At 50.0% G+C, this 22,025-nt stretch overlaps 1 protein-coding gene across 8 annotated transcripts in view; it reads right to left on the reverse strand.

The window, feature by feature from the left end:
- The window catches only part of MAPT (microtubule associated protein tau), a 52,021-nt gene extending 32,570 nt beyond the window's left edge, over window positions 1–19,451 (reverse strand). For 2 of the 8 annotated variants that reach the window (XM_003786226.3, XM_003786227.3), the window contains exons 1-6: window positions 19,298–19,430; window positions 12,177–12,263; window positions 9,233–9,319; window positions 4,992–5,057; window positions 3,813–3,814; window positions 489–1,236 (exon numbers count right to left, since the gene is read on the reverse strand). In XM_003786226.3, coding sequence (XP_003786274.1) covers window positions 489–1,236; window positions 3,813–3,814; window positions 4,992–5,057; window positions 9,233–9,319; window positions 12,177–12,263; window positions 19,298–19,430 — 1,123 coding nt within the window. Of the gene's footprint in view, window positions 1–488; window positions 1,237–3,812; window positions 3,815–4,991; window positions 5,058–9,232; window positions 9,320–12,176; window positions 12,264–19,297 lie in introns of all 8 variants that reach the window. The other 6 variants (XM_012802937.2, XM_012802935.2, XM_012802939.2 and 3 more) reach the window with 3 other exon arrangements.
- Between the last annotated feature and the right edge of the window lie 2,574 nt (window positions 19,452–22,025).

Consider the following 22,025-nt stretch of genomic DNA (forward strand, 5'->3'; position numbering starts at 1 on the left):
ACCTCGATTCTGAACACAGCTCAGTCACTTAACAAGTTATTTTACTCTCTGAACATCAGTTTCCTCGTCTGCAAAGTGGGGCTAATTATGCCTGCTTCCAGGGTTGGGAACGTTCTAGACAATGAATTTAAGGCATATAACAAACGGTCAACAACAGAGGCAACTGTTGTGCCCACCAACCTCCTTCCTGTGGGCTGACGGGCTGTTGAGGATAAACCAAGTGGCTGGAGAACTGAACAGGGCAGGGAGCACCGGGTGGGGGTGCTGGTGACATGCAAGGTGGCCTGCAAGCGTGAGGGGACCCGTGCTGCCAGAGTCTGAGCTGCAGGGGGTGGCTGAGGGAGAGAGCAGCGTGCCCAGTGTTGGTTTAGTGGCGTCCTTGGAACCTCGGAAGCGTCAGGAGTCAGGAGGAAGCTCAGCGGCAGTGCCCGCAGCCTGGGTGGCACGAAAGGTCCCCAGGGAAAGGGCAAGAAAGCTCAGACACAGACCTTTGAGCTGGGGGACACGGCTGACCGGCTTTCCCCGCAGGCCAGCTGCAGGACGCTTTTCAGATGGTTCTGGAAGGCCAGCCTCTTTTGTATCCTCTCCCAGAGAGGGGCCCTGGGCCTGGGGCTCCTCTCGAGGGGCCCCTGGAAGCGTGGCCCTTTCCGAGTCCAACTCTGAGCGCGCCTGTTCCTTCTGCACGTTGGGTTTGATTTCCACGTGGAACGTGAACTCGGGGGGTACGTCGTGCCCTTCCTCTGACGGCCCTACAAGGGGCCTGTCGAGCTCTGAGGTGGGGGTCTCTGCAGAAACTTTGGAGAGGAAGTCGATGGGGAGGGAGATGGCACCCTCAGCTGGGAACCCTGGGACACCAGCGGCTTCTCTGGAGACTGTGTGGAAGGGCGGCCTGCCTTGGGTGGGGGAGGCCTGAGAGGGAGGGGAGGCCTGGGGCGAGGACTCGTCCACATCGCGGTCTTCATCCTCCTCCTCACCCCCCATCCTCTCTTTGCCTCCGGGCCCCTTCAGAAACGACCCCTCCTGATGCAGGTGCTGCTGGCTCCCCTCTGTGTCCTTAGATTGTGTCCCTGAAGGCTGGTGTGTGGCCTCTCTGGGACCCTCAGGCAGTGGGGGAGCCTTGGGCATGGTGGACACCTGTGGATGGCTCAAGCCTGGCATCCCTGTGCCCGAGGCCTCAAATCCATGGCGTCCTGGCTCCCCAAGGACACCTTCCTGGGGAACTTTGACACTCTCAGGCTCCATGTGGAGACACTCAGGGGAGAGAAGCTTGGGAAAGGCCAGACCTTTCTTGGCCTGGTCTCCACCTTCTGGTTCCCATAGCTGGGGGTACTCCTGAGGGCCTCCTGCTTGGGGAGACACTGGGCAAAGGGGGTGCTGCAGAGGAAAGTGAGTGGTCACCAGCACGGGAGCTTCTGGCTGCTTCTCCCCGAGGGGTGGGACTGAGACCGCAGAAGCTTCTCCGCTGTGTCCGGGCTGGGCCTGAGGGCTCAGCTGTTTGGCCAGGGGCCTCTCAGCTGCCTCGCTCTGCTGGCTGGGAACTCTCCACTCCTCTGATTTGAAGAGGCAGCAGTGGCAAAAGTTAGCAAGGATGAATTAGTGGTTTGAGAGAGGGAACATCATTTGGGACATGAGGACATTTATTGGGCATCTCAAGCCCCCCTGACAAAGGCATAGGAGCACAGCCCTGGGCTCGCATCACTGCCTCTGGTTCCTTGGAATGGAAGCTCCCTTGGTTTGTGTGCCTCCAGTCTCTGGGTGACCATGGGTGAGCACCTCCCCTTGTGGGCCTCAGGGTCCTCATCTGTGAAGTGGGGGCTTGGCCCTGGAGACCTTCTAGGACTGGCATTATTCCTCTCTTGACGGGCTCCGGTTGGGCAGAGTGCGCCAGCATGTCTGGGGATGCCCCAGGTTTAACCCACCAGTGCTATGGAAGATTCCCCCCTTCCCAGGGAATTTGAGTCTCCAGAAGATTCTGGCCTCTAGAAGGCTTGGGTGCGGCAAGGATCCCCTTTTCTCTCCCTCTCTTTCACTGCTTCTCTTTTTGGGACATGAAACCAGCAGGTGCCCAGAAACAGACCCTGCCTCAAACCCATTCTTTGATAGATTTGGAAAATCCAAAATTATGACCATCAAGGATCAAGACTTCACTAACAGAACTGTCATGAGAGTCCTAGGACAGAGGCACCATTCAGATCAGTCCAGTCACTGACCAGGCCTTCAGCATGGGGTGCCACTGTGGCAATAAAAGGCTCTGTGTGGCAAAGACAGTGGCAGCCCTCGGGGACCACTGCTGTGCCCTGGCCACTCAACTTGCTGCACACCAATGCAGTTGATCAAGGGCACACTTCATTTTTTCCTGGTCCATTAATGTGACATTTATGTGAACCCCTCTTTAAAGTATCTATCTGTGAATTCAGCATGGGAGAATTGTAGTCTTTGGCAACCCCGCCTTTTTTTTATAATTCCCAACTCTTTGAATATCCTGCCTCGTGCCAACAGAATCACCAGCTCTCCTTCAAATAAAACCTGTAACCCCAAAGGATTCAGGGGCTAGAAAGACAAAGAGATTTAGATGGGGGTGAGGGAGGAAGGTGACGAGTGCAGTCACGGACACGCACAGGGGCGACCTGGGCCGGCCCATTCTCGCCAGGCTAATCAGGTCAGGGTGGTTGTCACTGGCTCCCTGCTGAATGTGGCCACGCTTGGCTTGATTTTCACCTTGCGCCCAGCCAAGCTCAGGACCTCGTTTACTTCATATTCTTGGAGTCGGCCACAGCAGCTGCCACATAGCAGATGACCAATAAATGAATCCTGCCTGGATCAACTGGCATCAAGAAAATGTACCAACTTCTGCTTCTTGTAGGGCCTTATTGGAGCCCTTGATTAACGTCTGGGAAGAACAGGCCAGATGACAGAGATGCAGGAAAGAAACACGGGCCCCAGAGACAGCCCTAAGCCTGAGCTCTGGGCTGACCAGAGAAAAGACAGGCCAGGTCTCCACTGCCTCCTGGAAAATGTTTTTCTCCCAGAGCTCCCTAGAAACTGCTCTTGACTCAGATGTTATAGTACTCTTAGGCACTACAGACTTTTTTTTTGGAGACAGAGCCTCAAGCTGTCCCCCTGGGTAGAGTGCTGTGGCATCACAGCTCACAGCAACCTCCAACTCCTGGGCTCAAGCGAGTCTCCTGCCTCAGCCTCCCAAGTAGCTGGGACCACAGGCGCCTGCCAGAACACCTGGCTATTTTTTGGTTGCAGCCATCATTGTTGTTTGGCAGGCCCAGGCTGGATTTGAACCCACCACCTTAGGTGTATGTGGCTGGCGCCTTGGCCACTTGAGCCACAGGCACTGAGCCGGAATGACAGACTTTAAGAGACCCCATTAAAAGAGAGACAGGGCCCCAAATATAAATGGTAAATGCATCTCAAAAAGCCACCACTACAGAATGGTACAGTTCCTGTGGTGTGATCACTAAGCAACCTAAGGCGGTGCAAGTTAAACTCCTGGAGGAAGGAGTCGGGCTAGGAGAATGTTCTATCAGTTCCCAGGACACTCTGAAGTGCTCAGCAAATATTAAACACAGCAATCACTGGGGGCGGGGGAGGCCCAGGTAAACACGCATTTGGGCAAACAGGCTAGTCCAGAAAAGCGGTCCCCTGACAACTTCTTTGGGAGGACTGGTTCCTGGACACTTGCAGAAGAAAGTGTCCCCCCTCGTTGTATACCAGGTGTGGCTAAGGCCTTCCCGTATCTTACTCTCACCATATTGCAGCTCCATCCTGAAACACCTCTTTCTATCTTAGGTACATTACACTTCTCTGATTCCTGGCTGCTGTCAGAAAGTTAAAAATTCAGTGAGCACCATAGGAAAGGTGGTGACCTGATCTCTGGTTGCAGGGAATATGTTTTGGGGACATGCAGACACAGCCTGCACTAAAAATCTGTAGAAAACACTCAAACTCACCATTTCAAAATCATCATTTCATTTCTACGAAAATAAATGATTTCTAGAGGTCATACTTTATAAAAAGCCTCTACTTTTACCTAAGCTGCAAAGTCTGGCCTAAGAGAGATAGAAGTCAGGATTCTAGTTATTTTATGCACAGACAAAGGTCCCCTTTACAGATGGGTTGTCGTTGCTAACAGTTTGTCAGTCTAAGAACGAAGACATGGCTTTCCGAGCCACATGAGAAGAGAAACATTAGCTCCCTATGGGCTGTGATCCCTCTGACAGGAATTTGTAGTTAGGACTTGAAATACCCTCAACAGGGCAAAGTCTGGCAGCACCAGTGGCAGCGCTAAACAGTGGATAAATCCCACATCACTTTCTGGAAAAAAAGGAACAGCGTCTTCCCAGCTCTTTTGCAGTCTAGAAGTTTCCACCTTATAGAGGAGACTCAAGTTCATTTATCTGGCAAATGATAGAAAATAAACCCAGCCTGCATTTAATCTCTGTCAGAGGTCTCTACTACCTACAATTAGGAATTTTTAATTTTTAAAATATTTCTGATAAATGATCACAGAAAGCTGCCTCTCTTGAACACAGTGGTTTGGTTCCTGAGAAGAAAATCATGATGAGGTTTGAAGTTTGCAAAGAAGAAATCTCAAAAGCAACAGTGTGGGGGTGACATGGCCGAGGCCTTGTTCGCAGACTTTCCAGGGGATGGCCTGCAGGGAGAATCGGCCCTTATATATATATATGAGTTTCTGTTGGACTTCATTCTCAATGCCCAAGTGGGACAAGGCCAGCTTCTTTCAGGACACTAAACGCCTTAGGAATTACTCAAAAATGATGTTAGATAAAAAAACACTCAGGCTCTTTCTACATGTGAATAATCCACCTTTGATAAGAACCAACTCTCCAAAATTTCCTAGACTCACGAATCAGGGCCCAAGTTCCTTTTTTTCTTTTCAGAGTGGAGCCCACCCGCGTGTGTCCCCAAGTCCCTCCTCCCAATCCTCAGGTTGGGGCAGGCAGTTCTAGCCCACTGACCTTGGGTCACGTGTCCAGCAGCTTGGTCTTCCAGGCTGGGGGTGTCTCCAATGCCTGCTTCTTCAGCTGATTTAGGTGTCAGCAAATGCAGAAAGAAAAAGCAAAGACAGTTACTCGATTTCTAGAAACGAAGCTCTCTACATTTTCTGGTACTTTCCTAAAACATTCAGGAAAGGCACATCCCAAGGATACCAGCTCTGGCTTCTCTGCAAACGTCATTGCTGAGGATGTTGATGATACAAGTTCACTAAACAAAACATGGAACACTCACATGCAAGAGCAGCTGTGATCTAGCAGGCAAGGCCTTCTCCACTGTGGGTCTGGGGTCCTGAAGGCCTCACTTAACAAAGACGCACAACATGGGTGAGGTTGGAGAGGCAAGGGGGTTGCGCCTGAGAAGTGGCTGCATTCCCAGCCTCAGCCAGCACACCAGGAGGGTGGGAAGTTTAGGGAACAACTACGCTGAGGTGGTGGAGTCAGGCAGATGGGGTCATGTCCAGGTGCCGTCATGCATTTGATCTCTCTGAGCCTCTGTTTCCCCACCTAGAACTCCAAAGTGATGAGAATAATTTGTCTCGTAGGAGGATGGTGAGGGTTAATAAGAGAATTTGGGTGAACATGTTTAGCGCTTGGAGTATGGCAGGGGGCCTAAACTGTTGAGTTTCATTATCCAAATTACTGGGCTAACCCCTTTAATGGCATGCCTAGGATGGGCGTGACCTGGCGGCAGGGAGGCCAGCAGTGCAGGTGAGCAGCTTGTGGGGTGCCTTGGGCGCCTGTTTAGGAAGCCATGATGTACCCCAAACAAAGAGAACTTAGAAAGTTCCTGACCACATCAATAGTACCAAAATCAATCAGCTTTAATACCTAGAACACCAGTTTCTGCCTCATGAAACACTCAGGATACGGCTATGGGACAATGGATAGAACTGTCCAGAAAGCGAGTTTATAAGACAAGTTGGCCACATTGACAAGCATTGATATCACAACATCAGAATTACCAGCGTGCGCTAAGCACTCTGAGAGAGAGGCCATGCTCAGAAATGCCTACAAGGTGCTGGTGGGGCCATCAGTCTTATCTCCCTGACCTGCAATGAATGTCTGCACCTAACACAGAAATGTCAAGTCACCACCGCATGCCAGCACAGGCCCGCAAGGAGAGTGTGGGAAGAAAGGTTCTCTGAGTCACCAGATGGCCCCTAGGTTGCCTTATAAATAGTAATCCATTGGCTGTGCTGGGGCAGCTGCAGTGGAGGTAGGAAGGCTCACCAGTTGGTCAGCAGGGACACCCTCTGGGTGACCCCCCCAGCCAACACTGTGTTACCCATGAGGTCCAGTGGTAACAGCTCCTTATCATGTGACCACAGCACTGAGCAAGTATTGGCCCATCTGTCCAAGGGGCATAGCTTTGAGCACAGATTTGGTTTGAGTTTCGACAAGGTGATGGAAATGAAAGAAAGGCTCAGAGTGACAGCAAGTCCAGTTAAACGGCCAGAGTCCTGGAGACAGAGCACAAGAAGAGACGTTCCCAGACGATGTCACTGCTTTGGCACTGGGTGTGAGTTGACCTGCATTCACACGCCAGGGCAGAGCTGCAATGTCCGTGCTTTGGTGTTGAGTCAGAAATCGGAGGCTGTGGTATCTCTGATATCCCTTGACCCCAGAAAGGGAGGTGCTCAGAAAAACTCAGGGAGGAAGGGTGGGTGGAGGTTGGCCGTCACATCACTAGCAGCCTCTCTGTGTCCTGGGGGAGTCTTTCACATGGAACCATGAAGACTCCATGTTCTCTAGGAAGGCAGGACCTTACAGAGGGGCAGCCACACTATGCCTGTGGGAAGTTTCACTGGAACACCAAGGTATAAAAATAGGACATGCCTAAGCAAGGTGCCAAATTAACATCTGTGTGGTCAAGTCACCCAACCTCCCTGCCCCACAGAGGGGGGTGTGGAGAGCTGGGAGGGTGGATTTCACTGGAGAGAGTAGCTTAGGGATTGGCTTGATGGCCACCTCTGATCTCAGACTTACTGAGATTTCCAGGCACCATGTGGAGACACTGGCTGTGTCCCTCTGGTTAGGGACCTGGCAGAGTGCTGTCAGGGCTCCAGCAGGGAACACCAGGGGATGGGAGACAGGCTAATCCCGTTCTGGGTCAGGGGAAAGGCCAGTCACTGTAGCCCTGTGAGCAGTCTATGTGCCCCGGGTTTCCCATGGGAATGATGTGGGCACAGGCCAGGTCATTCTAACAGGCCTCAAGCTGGAGCGAGCCATCCTCAGCAGAGGTGAGGCTAGAACTAGATCTTCAGATTCCAGGGGCTCCCTGTGGGGCAGGGAGGTTGGGTGACTTGACCACACAGATGTTAATTTGGCACCTTTCTTAGGCATGTCCTATTTTTATACCTTGGTGTTCCAGTGAAACTTCCCACAAGCATAGTGTGGCTGCCCCTCTGTAAGGTCCTGCCTTGCTGGAGGACCTTCAGATTCCAGTCTGCCAGAGTCCAGTGCAGGAGGAGAATCTCCAGGGTAGGAAAGCTGGAGATGGGTAGTGGGTAGGGACAAAGAGTCTGGGAGAATTCAAATCAGGTCCCCATGAGAGTCTCCTGGAAATCTCTCTAGGCAGTGGGGAGCAGCTCACATCAGCGCCAGCCCAGAAAGGACCTTCTTGTCTCGCCTACTGCCCAGGCACCTTCGCCACCAAGGGAATGGCTGCATCTCTGAGGGGAGTTAGAAGCTTTGGCTATCACATGGGACTAGCTGTTCTTTTTTTTTTTTTTTTTCTGAGGCTGTTTCACTTTGTTGCCCCAAGCTAGAGTACCATGGTATCACAGCTCACAGCTACCTCAAGTTCTGGGCTCAAGTAATCCTTTTGCCTCAGCCTGTCAAGTAGCTGGGACTATAAGCGTGTGTCACTACACCAGGCTAACTTTTCTATTTTAAGTAGAGACAGGGTCTCACTCTTGCTTAGGCTGGTCTCGAACTCCTAATTTTGAACAATCCACTCGCCCTGGCCTCCCAGAGTGCTAGGATCACAGGAGTGGGCCACCACACCCAGCCAGGACTGGCCATTCTAATCAGCACTCGAAGACTCACGGTTTGCCACTATGGAGACTAAAGTGCTTCTGATTACTTTGGAGTAATGGAAATGCCAAGAGTTGGCTAGAGCTTTCGTCCTGGGCTGGGGACAAACTTCCCTCATTGAAAAAACTATGCCGGAATAGCAGGAGATAAAATCAAGTTATCTGTGATCTCACCCTGTGAGTAGTGCCACAACCTTCAAACGTCCTTCAAGCTCAAGAACAAGGCTCTGCCTAACTTCAGGAAGTGCCCTCCTCTCATCCCAGATGTCACGGCTGATCAACTCACAGAGAAGTGCGCTTGGATGGCGTGGGGCGGGGGTGTGGTGCTCACCACCGGCATTTCCAGCACAAAGAGCCTGAGAGGAAGCTGCAGGCTTCCCAGATGGCTCTGGGAGCACCATCTTTAGGAAGGGAAGCAAAGCTCCTGCCTGGGGGCATTTCCTCTGCTGTCCGCTGCTGGTGAAATCCTGTCTAGGCCTCTTCTGCGTTGCTTGTTGGGCAACTGGGCACTGAACCAACGGCTGGAGACTTTACTAAGTGCAGTGATGAGGACGTGAAGGAAACAGCTCGGCAGCCCCGAGCCCTGTCTGACCGATTCCCCGTGACTCATGTTGACAGGACACTCTCCCCATGGCTGTTCCATGCGGATGTGTTTGAAAAGGGGACATGTCCTACAAGTGGATGCCAGATTGCATTTCTGAAGTGCTCCAGGACTGCCCCAGTAAGACCTTCAAAAAAAGTGTGGGTGGGGTCAGTCACTGGGACCTGCTGCACATTCACATGCTTCTGGGGACAAACCACCCCCTGGGGAGTGACGCTGACACTGGGCTGAGTCCAAATGGAGTGTGGACTGACCTCTCATGTGAAGAAGGCACACGTGAGAGAAACCCTACAGAGAACTCTCTGGAGTGAAGTGCTGACTCAGGCAAGACCAGGAGAGTCTAGAAGGATTCCAGAAGGTTCTGAATGCAGGAGGCAGGGACTGGCAGTAGTCACAGAAGCAACAGGGAGTCCCAGCATCCAGCTCCTAACAGCCCAAGATTCTCAGAAGCGGCATCTCCCTGCATTCCTGCCTCGTGAGGGCAACCCATCCACTCCTGCAGTGGGTCAGCTGGGGCACCCCACAGAGGCCTCCTGCGCCTTGGTGTCTCTGGGGAGCACCCTCACCTGTGGTTCCTTCTGGGATCTCCGGGTGGGGCTGGGCGGCAGCCTGCTCGCCAGGGACTCTCTCATCCACTAAGGGCGCTGTCGCGTCTGGAAACCACCGAGAATCACCTTAGAGGGATGGGGTCAGGCCACACCAAGCCTCTGCTTTGCTGCTTGTGCAGGAGCAGTGCAGGGAGGGGGTCAGGTCAGGAGGGGATCAGCCACATGCAAGAAAGCAGCCCCACCAAGCAGGGCCCAGGGTGTACTCTGCCCACAGCTCCCCAGCAAGCACTCCTGCATTCTATGAGTGGCGCCAGCTCGTGAGATGCCTCCCTCCCTGCGCACCTGCCAGGGAGGCCAGAGCCCCACGTTATTGCAGGGGAAAGGAATCCCAGGCACGGTCCTGGGAGTTTTAAAGAAAAGCACTCCTGCATTCTATGAGTGGCGCCAGCTCGTGAGATGTCCCCTCCCTGCGCACCTGCCAGGGAGGCCAGAGCCCCACGTTATTGCAGGGGAAAGGAATCCCAGGCACGGTCCTGGGAGTTTTAAAGAAAAAATATGGAAAACCAGATGATTGTTCATAGCTGTTTGATCCTTAAGGCAGAACAAGAGGCTGGGACTGGGACTAAGACAGTTCAGGGACTCTGGGGTTAGGGCCAGAGCCTGTAGTTGTACTGTGAGGCTTTGGGCAAGTCCTGTGTCCTTTTTGACTGGACAGTTTCCTCATCTATAAAATGAGAGTGTCATCTCTAGATGATCTCCAAGATTTCGTCCAGAGCCTATGACCCACAATCAAGAAGTAGAGTCCCCTGCATGGCAATAAACAGGCCCAGACCTGCCCAGAGCCAGGTACTCGCCTACTGGATGGCAGGAGGCACAGATCTGCCACCAGGAGCTGCTGTCAATCTCTCATCAAGGTGAATACTTCCAAGTCAGCATTCCTCCCTGAGCAATGCCCTGGCACACTCCCAGGCCATTCCGGGCAAACATAAGGAGTCGTCAGCTTTGAAGGCTTTCCAAGAGCCTAAGTAAGCTTAGTTCAATGAAGGACATTTTAATTATGGTCGTCTTGAATGTAGGCAGAGCGGCTGGGCAGAGTCCAGCACCAGCAGGGCTCCCTTCCCTCTGATGAGAGCCAAAGCTCTTGAGGCCACACATGCATGGGGTCCAGAGTGTGGCAAGATTTGGTTGAGAGGTTCTTTCAGCATAATGGTTGTTTTTTTCCTTTTTTTTTTTTTGAGACAGAGTCTTGTTCTGTCACCCTGGGTGGGATGCCATGGCATCATCATAGCTCACAGCAACCTCAAACTCCTGGGCTTCAGCAATCCTCTTGCTTCAGTTTTTCTATTTTTAGTAGAGACAGGATTCCAGTCTTGCTCAGGCTGGTCTCGAACTCCTGAGCTCAAGCAATCCACCTGCCTCAGTTTCCCAGAAAGCTAGGACTATAGGTGTGAGCTACCACATCCGGCCTCAGAATAATGTTGACAGAGAAATGAAATTCAATATTTGGGAGGCTGGTGTGAGGTCTGGCATGGTGGCTCAGGACTTTCTCAGGGTGGCAGGCAATTTGCAAAACTGTCCTGACAAGATGAGCAGGAAATGTCTTACCTCACCAGCTCTACAAATGGCAAAGAGAATTTGGCCTGGATATTGTCCTCACTGGGCTAAGAACCCTGTGGGTAAGGGCCACGCCTGCCACATCCTCCAAAGATGCACCATCATACCAAGCCTTGGCAGGCCCTCGGCAGCCACTTCCTAAATTAATCCAGAAGTGGATGCTGAGGGGGATGCTGGGCGAGATTCTCACGGAAACACAGACATTAACACCCAAAGTCACACGCAGGGCCTGGAGAGGTGCTAAGAACAGAACCTTGAACCTCCTCGGGAAGAATGGAGACTTGGAAGAGCAGGCATCAAAGACTAGAGACTCCAAGTCATTCTCAATGCCCTTTTCCCTTGATTTCTTTTAGTGAAGAGGTTGAAAAGCAAAAATGCTCAATATCCTAGCTTCCCCTGCAGCCAGGGGTGGCCATGAGACCCAGTTCTCATCAACGAAACCCAAGAGGAATCTGCCACTTGCAAGAAAATTCTTGCTTTCCTAATACAAAGGGAACACATTTGGTTTAAGGGCCATTTTGGCCACTCTGCTACTTATGCCTGCTTAGAAGGCAGATGTGATGCCTGGAAGTGTAGCAGCCATCCTGCGACCATGAGGCAGCAACTCAACCACTAAGGAAGACAAGATAAACCTAGAAGAGCACCAATGACACTGGAGAGCTGCTGCCCAAGTACGGACATTTTATTACACGAGACAAATAAACCTCTTTGTGGATATGACACAGTTAGCTGGGTTTTCTTTTTCCTGTAGCCAAATGCAGTCATGATTGGTCAAAATCAGGATCGAAGGACACTTCAGGAAATATACAAGGCACTTTATAACCACCTAGATATCAAATGTCTGGAGAGGACACGTTAAAAGAAGTGTTGGAATAAACACCATGACCAAAGTCCAGAGGCCCAGACCCTGCCCAGAGCCCCCAAGAGGAAAAAAACTATATGGAGACCAGTCTGTGGATGTGGACTTGGAGACGTACACTGCCCTGTCCCCTTCCTTCAGTCACATGGCTGCTGTGGGAGGTGTTGGCCCATGAAAGGAGAACAAAGTGGGGGCTTCTAAAGGGGTGAAGGAGGACACTTGACACGGGACAGGGCTGTGTGGACCCGTACGTGGGCCCCTCTTAGAGTGGCCGCCTGCAGAGCACACACGTGATGAGGGCACCATGCCAGGCACCAAGTGGGGCTCCTGCAGCACCATTCTGCAAAGCATGGAGCCAGCTTATCTCTCAGCCAGAGGGAGCAGGAGCAGCAGCTTCCAGGAAGGGAAGGGGGCTCAGAGCATGGTTAAGCGCAGGCTGCAGCGTGGTGGGAGCTGTCTGAATGAGCCGGGAGGGGAGGGAGGCCCCACCTTCGGCCGTCGGAGTGCTCTTAGCATCAGAGGTTTCAGAGCCAGGTTCCTCAGATCCGTCATCAGCAGGGGTCTGTGGAGAAGACTCTGGAACACATACAATGAGCCCTTAGAATGGCTCCCTCTCCCTGCCCCCCAACTTTGGACCTCAGGACACATTCAGGAACTGCAAGTCCATCAACATGGAACCCAGATAGTTGGAACATGGCCACATGATAGAACCAGAGGGTGCCAACCCCACTCCCATCCCAACACGACTGTGCTCCCACCAGGGTCCTCTGACGGGCAAGATGCAGGTGATGTGTGTTTGCTCCCAGGTGAGAGGAGAGATTGCCTTTTAACTAGCTATGGTTCTGCTGAGGAAAAGGTGCTTCTATTGACAAATGGGCAGCAGATACTTGAAAGCTGAGATGAGCGTTGTTGGTGCTATTGATCAACGCCAAGTCAACACCTTGAAAAACACTCAGAAATTCATCTGCTTCTCTGGAAAAGGAATCAGCTGAGGGCAGACACAGTACATACTTCTAAATGGACACGTGGTGTATCTGGACTTGACCCAGTTCTTTTCATAGAAAGATCTCCAAGGACTGAGAACAAGTTACATTTGAAATGAGGTGGTGGGTACCGACAAGAAAACTGCCTTTTCAGAATCCTAAGCTCCCCTGTGGCACCTTGGCCACCAGTGTTCAATCTTCTTCGGTCATTTTATGGGCATTTTGATACGTCACACAGGATCTCAGCTGAACAAGCCAAGGCTTTAAAATACGGAAGATTAAGACTCCTCCAGAGCCCATTGTGTACAGAACCAAGTGCTGGGTGCTTGCAAGGGACCAAAATACTCAGAAGACACAGCCTGCCCTCCAGGAGCACAGGCTACCGAGGGAGGAAGGAGGACCACCTAGAGCAAAAGACTCTATGGCCCACGGCGAGCTGGTGGTGTCCTCCTGGAGGTCTCCCAACAGGAAGCAGGAGTGATAGTCCAGAGAGCACTGGATCAAGGGCCCAGATGTCTGGGTTCAAGTGCCAGTTCTACCTCTATCTATTCAGGTGGCCTTGGAATTCAGTTTCCTCATCTATAAACTGGGTGTGATGACATCAATGCTATCTACCTCCTCCTGGAGCTGCTGGAGGATCCCATGAGTGATGCTGGCGAAAGGACTTCCAAAGCCTGAGGATTTATACTTGTGAGTCTGATGCTCATCACTGTGAAGGAGCCAAGTCCCAGGCTCCCCCTTGAGCTCAGGCCCACCTGGACTGTCCTCAGGTGACCACTGCAGGAAGTCATGGCTCAAACTATGATGGATGGATGGATGACTGAATCATCAGACGGATAAATGTATAATCAGATAGATAATTGAATAACCAGATAGATGTATGAATGTGTAATTGAACAGATTGGATATATGATTGGATGGATGATTGAATGATTGGATGGATGGACGGACAGATGGACAGAAGGACCAATGGAGAAATGGCTGGATGGAAAGATGGATGAGATGGTAACATGAACAGCTTCCATTAGAGTTTCTGAGCCCTTAGTCAGGACCTCTTAGTCATCTACTTTTCCTTAGCTCCTCCTGCACCTGACCCTGCATGCCCAGAAAGGCCTCTCCAGTCTTCCAGTGGCATCTCAGTTCTCTGCTCGGTGAAGTCACTCACTTCTGTGCGTTAGAAATTTCTCACACTTCGTGCACATATTGGGTGAATGAGATTCCCCTGCTGCCTCATTGTCCCTATTCATGGCTTAGACTGAAATCTGGAGGGCAGGGAGGTAGATCACAGCCTCTGGAGTCAGGAAGATGGGCCCCAAATCCTGGGTCCACCACTACCAGTTGTATGACTCTAGGCAAGTTACCTTACCTCCCTCTGCCTCAGCTTTCTCTCCTGTAAAATGGGCATGATAGTAGTTCCACCCTCTGTGAGCAGGAAACTGCTTATCTAAAGCACTTTATACTGTGTGTAGCAGGTAGGAAGCCCTCTGGAGTGGCAGTGATTACTGTTGGTCACTATTATGCCACCTTGGCTGAAGGGCCCGGAATAGCTCGGATCATTAACAAGAACTTGAGTATTACAGTGCTGCTGACACAGGTGACGCAGATGCCAACTTGAAATCCCTGGGGGCTCCCAGCAGATTGCTGACCACTGCACCATTGCTCTGGCCATATGATACAAAGCATCACTTTGTAGTGACAGTCTGTGTGAGACCAATACCCCATCAAATGCATGGGGACTTTCAGTCTTGAAATTGCAAACACCCCCTTCTCTGGCACAGACTTCTGAGGTCCCGTCTGGTGTCTGCTCTTTCTACCCTCCTTGGGAACAAAGCCCTAATATAATGCAGGACAAAGGGAACTGTGCCCAGTTAAAAGGCCACATCTTCTGGCCACCTGGGCAGGAAGATGTCTGGCAGGGAGGAGGTCAGCATGGAGGTGTTGCCTGTGCCCTGCTCCCCTCCTGCTTTTCCAGCAGGCTTTCTGAACCATGAGACACATTGAAGATAGAAGCCATGTGCTCAAGACTGTGGTTAATTTCAACCATATGAAAAGTAACAACCATCATCAGCTCACCACTTTTACTAAACAGGCTGGGGAACAGATTTGGCTGGTGTAGTTTGCTGAGACCCAGGTTAAACAATGGCTCTTGGCCCTTGGTGGATGACAGGATGAAGGGAGGAGTGTGTAAAGGCCATGGGGTTAGTGGCGAGTGGAACAGGGAAGTCCCTGGGTGCTGTGAATGTTGCAGGAAGAACTGGCCAGGGTCACAAAGATCTAGTTGGTGGTAGTACCACCAGCAGCAGAGGAACCAAGAAATGGCCCAAGATGGAGTCAACTGAGCCTGCTTTTGACTTGCTAGGATTTGGGTGTGTCTTGGGCATTCAGTAGAGATGACCCTTGGGCAATAAATTGGAGGAAGCCACTCTACCTGGAGCAGGGACAACCTCAGTGTCAGTTTTAAAATGGGGGCACAAAGCAGAATGAGAAGATGGAAAACAAGGCAAGTGGAGTTCAGGTGCACTGCGAGATCATACACCCCATTTTAACTCTTTGTTAAAACATCATGCCTGGCACCCAGCCCTGGATATGCCCATCCCACCAAAGAGCAGTTAATTCTAAATAAGCTTCCAGCACACACACAGCTCCTTAGTTCTAGAGCCTGCAAAAACCTGCAAATAGCCTCAGAAGGCTCTGGACAAATGGCGAGGTGGCATCATGCAGACTGTCTGCTGGGTCTGTTATTATCAACCAGCCTTGACTGCTGGGGCATAGGGGAATTTATATGGGGCGACGGTGCGCTTCTCCCAATCTGTCCCGAGACTGAAATCCTCATCGTCTGCACTGATCTTGTTAGATTCCCTGGAGGGAGGGAATGAGGAAGGAAGAAGACTCTTTTGAATATCTGATCTGGAAAGTGTAACAAGTTAACCATCAATACCTTTTTATTCACTAGGCTGTATTATCTTGCCAGGTAACCAACTTACAGCCACTTTGCAGCTCTCTTTGGTGGTATCCAGTCCTGTTTCAACTTTTAGTAACCACTCTCTCTCTCTCTCTCTCTCTCTTTTTTTTTTTTTTGAAACAGAGTCTCACTCTGTCACCCAGGGTAGAGTGCAGTGGCATCAGCACCTCAAACTCCTGGGCTCAGTCTCCTGAGTAGCTGGGACTACAGGTACTTGCTACTACATCTGGCTAATTTTTTCATTTTTAGTAGAGACAGGGTCTTGCTTTTGCTCAGGCTGGTCTCGAATTCCTGAACTCAAGCAATCCATCCGCCTTGGCCTCTCAGAGTGCTGGGATTACAGGCATGAGCCACTGCGCTCAGCCTGAGCCACTTGAGATACTCTTTATTCTGGTATGTAACATGTGGTTTCTTGTCATTGTTCAGAATAGTCTTCTGTCACTTATTTAAAATATTGCTAGGAAAATGACACCTTCTGCCTAGTCAAACCTGTCACTCCCTGTACAAAAACAGCGCATTCTAAACCCTGGGTAGGAAGAACTAATTTGATGAGAACTATGTAAACCTCTTAGGAATTACATGCTTTGGGGGGAAGTATATTCTGTGGGTAAGCAAATTATATTCAAATGCTTTCCTTTCATAGCAATTAAAAAAAAAGGAAGTTTAGCAATTTAAAATTTGCATTAGAACAGCTTTAGATTTATAGAGAGTACAGAGAGTATACCCTAGTCCAGTTTCCCCTGTTGTAACATCTTAGATTATTACAGGGCATCTATTGCATCATGATATATAATATGTGTGTGTGTGTGTGTGTGTATATATATATATATATATTTTTTTTTTTTTTAAAGACAGAGTCTCACTTTGTCACCCTAGGTAGGTAGAGTGCCGTGGTGTTACAGCTCACAGCAACCTCTAACTTCTGGTCTTAGGTGATTCTCTTGCCTCAGCCTCCCGAGTAACTGGGACTACTGGTGCCCACCACAATGCCTGGCTATTTTTTTGTTGCAGTTTGGCCTGGGCCAGGTTCCATCCTGCCACCCTCAGTATATGGTGCCGGCGCCCTACTCACTGAGCCACAGGTGCCACCTGCAACATGATATAGATTTTTAACTTAATTTTTAGAGCAGGCTGCTCTGCCTCTAAATCAATGTCATTCTTCCTTGGCACAATTCAGGATTCCGCCCACAGGAGTTTAGGGAGGAAACTCCTCCTGACCTGTAAAGGGGAAGTGACCTGCCTTCAAGGGCTGCTGTGAGCATCTCCTGAGATCCTCGGTGACAAAAGCCCTTTGCCAACGGTAGTGTTCTACAAAAATGCCCGTGTTATCATGGTAAAGAAATTCCCTGATAAGCAGGGCAGCCATCTACTTTGTCACCTAAATTGGGATGCTTGAAAGTGGAAACTGAGCTACTAGTAACGACCCAGAGCGATATGCTGGCCACGTGTGCCCTGTCTGCGCACTTGGTGAGGGGCTCCTGGGGTCTCTGTCAGGAAAACAGGCAAAACCTGGTTCCTAGGCACAATCCCCCCCCCCCACAGCAGTGCTACCCTGCCATGAGGTAGCTGGTTTCAAAAGGCTAAGTTTTGGGGTTTGGGGCTTGAGGGCCGCCACCCCTTCCTTAACTGATACCCTGGCCATGATGAGGTGGGGGAGAGAGCAGGGAAGGCCCATGGGGGGAGGAGGAAGGGAGGAGACCACGCAGGTGGAGTGGAGGGGACCCAGGGAGTAGGGGACTGAGAAGGATTTAAAGGAAAACAGATTTCCCAACTCGGCCTCCCAGCTGTGTTCTGTAGGAAGCTGAAACTCCAGCCATTGTGTGGTGGCTGCACGTTCCCAAGCCCATGTGCTGTCTGACCCCGCAGGGCGGCTGGGCTGGAGCCACTTTCCTCCACTCCCCTCACCCTGAGCTCCCCAGCCCCTGAGCACCGCCCTTGCCCTTCACGCAGGGTGGGCCACGTTGTCCTTCCCTTCCCTCCAGCCAACCTGCGCCCACTTTTCCAATTCCCAAGTTCCTCTTCATCCAACACCTTCCCCTGTATCAACAGATGGAATCTAGCCTTTGAAACGCTCCCCCACTCTCCGCTAAGCCCTGAAACTCTCCCAGCTCCACGTGTGGGACACCTGGTGGTCCCAGCTTCTCACTCCCAGGAGCTGCTGGTGACCCCACCTCCAGGGATCTTCCTGATAGCCATACCTAGTAGAGGTCCCGCTCCACCTCGGAGCCACAACTACCATCACTACCCACACCCCTGCTGCAAAGTGTTTTGTCATTTTTAGCATTAAAAGAGAAAAGCAGACTGTTTGCTACTTTGTCTCCTCAGAAATGGTCCAGAGGCGGGGACTGAGTCCTCACTCTGGGGTGGCAGTCTGGGCTGCTCCTGGAGCTGCCAGCAACACCTGCGGGAGAACAGCTCCCTGTGACACAAGGCAGCACCCCTGGGCCAGTGTCACGCGGGACACGGGGCCCTGCTGCTCCACGGGGCTCCCTGAACATGACGGCAGTGAAATGAAACACACTTATTTGGAAGGGGAAAGGACGAGGCCACGACAATTTGGCTACAAGACCTTATTATAGAACATTTAGAAGTTAAAACAGTTAAGAAAAAAAAAAAAGAACAAACAGTTTATTAATGTGGATATAATAAGAATCCCAGAGCTAAACAACTCTTGCCCAGTAGGGGCTATTCAGGCCTGATGTAAGGAAGAAATTTATTTACTTATTTTTTCTTTCTTTCTTTTTTTTTTTTTTTTTTTTTGAGACAGAGCCTCAAGCTGTCACCCTGGGTAGAGAGCTGTGGCATCACAGCTCACAGCAACCTCCAACTCCTGGGCTCAAGCGAGTCTCCTGCCTCCACCTCCCAAGTAGCTGGGACTACAGGCACCCACCACAACGCCTGGCTATTTTTTGGTTGCAGCCGTCATTGTTGTTTGGCGGGCCCGGGCTGGATTTGAACTGGCCAGCTCAGGTGTATGTGGCTGGTGCCTTAGCCACTTGAGCCACAGGCGCCGAGCCTATTTATATTTTATTTTTTTTGAGCCAGAGTCTCAAGCTGTCCTCCCTGGGTAGAGTGCTGTGGCATCACAGCTCACAGCAACCTCCAACTCCTGGGCTCAAGCGAGTCTCCTGCCTCCACCTCCCAAGCAGCTGGGACCACAGGCACCTGCCACAATGCCAGCCTATATTTTGGTTGTAGCCGTCATTGCTGTTTGGTGGGCCCGGGCTGAATTCGAACCCGCCACCTTAGGTGTATGTGGCTGGTGCCTTAGCCACTTGAGCCACAGGTGCCAAGCCAGGAAGAAATTTAAAAAAGAACTTTTAATGCCATATATTTCACATGCTAATCAATACAACTGATTTTTAGGCTCCCAGGTGTGGCGAAAGACTTAAAAGAACACCTGTACTCTGTGTTGGGAGACTAACCAGGGGCCTGCCATCTTTGTCACACTGCACTCACTCATGGCAGACTCTCCTTGGGAAAGGTAAATTTCAAATAACCTCACCTTTTGGATTATCTGGGTCCCCTCAAATTAATGAGGCTTCACTGTGTTGACAGTCTAAGAAAATAAATAACTTAAAAGTCCTTCACAAATCTGCACACCGACTCCTCCCGCCAGTCCTTGCCAAAGCAAATGGGCTGGCTGTGACTCCCGCGTCACTAACCTTTTAGGCCATGGTCCGCGTCACCCTCCTGGTCTTGCAGCAGGGTATAGTCACCCTGGTCTTTCCTGTCCCCCAGCCCGTACGCCTCAGCATGATCTTCCATCACATCGAACTCCTGGCGGGGCTCAGCCATCCCGGTTTAAGACTCACCTGAGGAAAGAAGGAGGGTGAGTTCCAGGGAATATGGGGGCAGGGGTGAGGGGAGTGCAGTCGAGGGGTGAGGGGACAGAGGTGCCCCCACTTCATAGCAGGCAGATTTCCCCTACTCCCCTCGCTAAACCGTCAGATGGTCAGCCTCACCCTATATCCTGGCTAAAGTGACAGCTACATTTCTGGGCACGTTTAATTCACTAACATCATATGAGTTTATATTCAAAACCAGTGGGTGAGGCAAGTTTGGTGGGCCTGCCTTGTTATTAGACCCAGCTTTCTTTCCACTTTATTAAAAAATGAATTTTTTTTTTTTTGAGTCTTACTCTGCTGCCCTGGTTAGAATGCTGTGATATCATAGCTCACAGTAACTTCAAGTTCTTGGGCTCAAGAGATCCTCCTGCCTCAGCTTCCTAAGTAGCTGGGACTACAGGTGCCCACCACAATACCCAGGTTTTTCTATTTTTAGTAGAAACAGGTCTTGCTCTTGCTCAGGCTGGTCTTGAACTCCTGACCTCAAGGGATTCACCTGCCTTGGCCTCCCAGAGTTCTAGGATTACAGGTGTGAACCACTGTGCCCAGCCTATTTTATTCTTTTCTTGAAAACTCCCTCTTTTAGATGCTCTCACTCTCTCCCTTTAAACTTTTATACTTTTTTTTTTACTTTAATATGACACACAAAGAACATAGATTTTTTGATTTTTATTTCTTAGCCCATAAAAACTGTAAATTTTTTTTTTGAGACAGAGTCTCATTATGTTGCCCTCAGTAGAGCGTGGTGATATCACAGCTCACAGCAACCTCAAACTCTTGGTTTAAGTGATTCTCTTGCCTCAGCCTCCCAAGCAGCTGGGACTACAAGCACCCGACACAACACCTGGCTATTTTTCTTTTGTTTAGCAGGCCAGGCTGGGTTCAAACCTGCCAGCCCCAGTGGATGTGGCCGGCACCCTAACCAATGAGGTATGGGCGTCAAACCAAAACTGTAAATTTAAAAACTGATTTATTATACTTCCTTATGTTGCTTCATTCTTTTTTAATTTTAATTTTTCACACCAGTTTTTATTTATTTTTTTATTTATTTCATATAGGGCCTCACTCTGTTTCCTGGTCTAGAGTTCAGTAGTTTGATCGTAGCTCACTGTAATCTCAAACTCTTGGGCTCATGAGATCTTTCTGCCTCAGCCTCCCAACTACCTGGGACCACAGATGCACAGAGATGGGAGTTTCATTCTATTGCCAGGGCTGGTCCTGAATTCCTTCTGGCTTCAAGGGATCCTCCTATCTCAGACTCAAAAGTGTTAGGATTATAGATGTCAACCACTGTGCCTGACCTCCCAGATTTATTTTAGCCTTTTAGCCTTTCATTTTGATTAATGTTTTAACCTTTTTTTTGAGATTATTTTATTTTTATTTATTGGTTTTTGCTCCAATACTTTAGCCGGGATTTTTATTTTTGGAGATACAGTCTCACTCTGTTGCCCTTGATAGAGTGCCTTGGCCTCACAGCTCACAGCAACCTCAAACTCCTGGGCTCAAGTGATCCTCTTGCCTCAGCCTCCTAAGAAGCTGGGACTACAGCCATGTGCCACTACACCTGGCTAGTTTTTCTACTTTTTAGTAGAGATGGGGTCTTGCTCTTGCTCAGGCTGGTTTTGAACTCCTGAGCTTAAGCAAACCACCCGCCTTGGCCTCCCAGAGTGCTAGGATTACAGGCCACTGTGCCCAGCTGACAGGTTTTAATTTTTATATAGTCTAATCTATTTTCCTTTGTGATTTATTCCATTATGCTATGGTACACAAAGATCATCAATATTTTTTTCTATGCTTTTGGTGATCTAATTCTTTATAATTAATATAAGAATTTATTTAGGTGAAAGAGGTTGGAATTGAATATTTTTTCCCCCAAATGTAATAGCTAAGCCAGTGGTGTCAGCCTGTCTGCAGATGAATCCGTCCCCTTCCCCAGCTAAACGTACATGCAACTGCCCCCATTTAACTATCAATTTTGGTGCTAGAGCCCCCTGGCTTAAGCTTTGGATCTCAAGTCTTTCAGACGTCCTCATCCTCATTTCCTTTTTCAAAACTCTTTGACCTTCTTGTATTTTTTTCTCTTCCAGATGGCCTTTAGAATTTTTTTTCCCTCAAATTCTCAAAGTTCCATGGGGATTTTGGTTGGAATTGTATTATGTGCCAAAACTCTAAAAAATTCTCTCCACAAAATTTGGTTTCCCCACCCAAGAACATAATATGTTTTTTATTCTGATTTCTGACTCTCTCCGTGGGGATAAATGCATTCCTGCACCCTTGCTACGGCTATATCGCCTAGCACTGTGGGATGCTTTTTGGGACCCTCCAGAAAGATGTGATCCCCTGGTGGGAAAATCTGCTGCTCAGGGAATTTGTGAGAAGATGGAGTTAGAGCAGCGTTTTCCAACTGTTTTTATCTCACAGTGGACTTGAACCTATAGTGAAACTTCTCTGGCACACTTAAATCATGTTGATTAAAAAAAAAAAAAGAGTAAAGACAGAATTTACTTACTGTGCTTTGAACTTTGGAAAATAATTTAATTAATGG

This window comes from Otolemur garnettii, unplaced genomic scaffold (genome assembly GCF_000181295.1).
Source record: "Otolemur garnettii isolate 467f Iridium unplaced genomic scaffold, OtoGar3 scaffold00018, whole genome shotgun sequence".
Taxonomy (NCBI): Eukaryota; Metazoa; Chordata; class Mammalia; order Primates; family Galagidae; genus Otolemur; species Otolemur garnettii.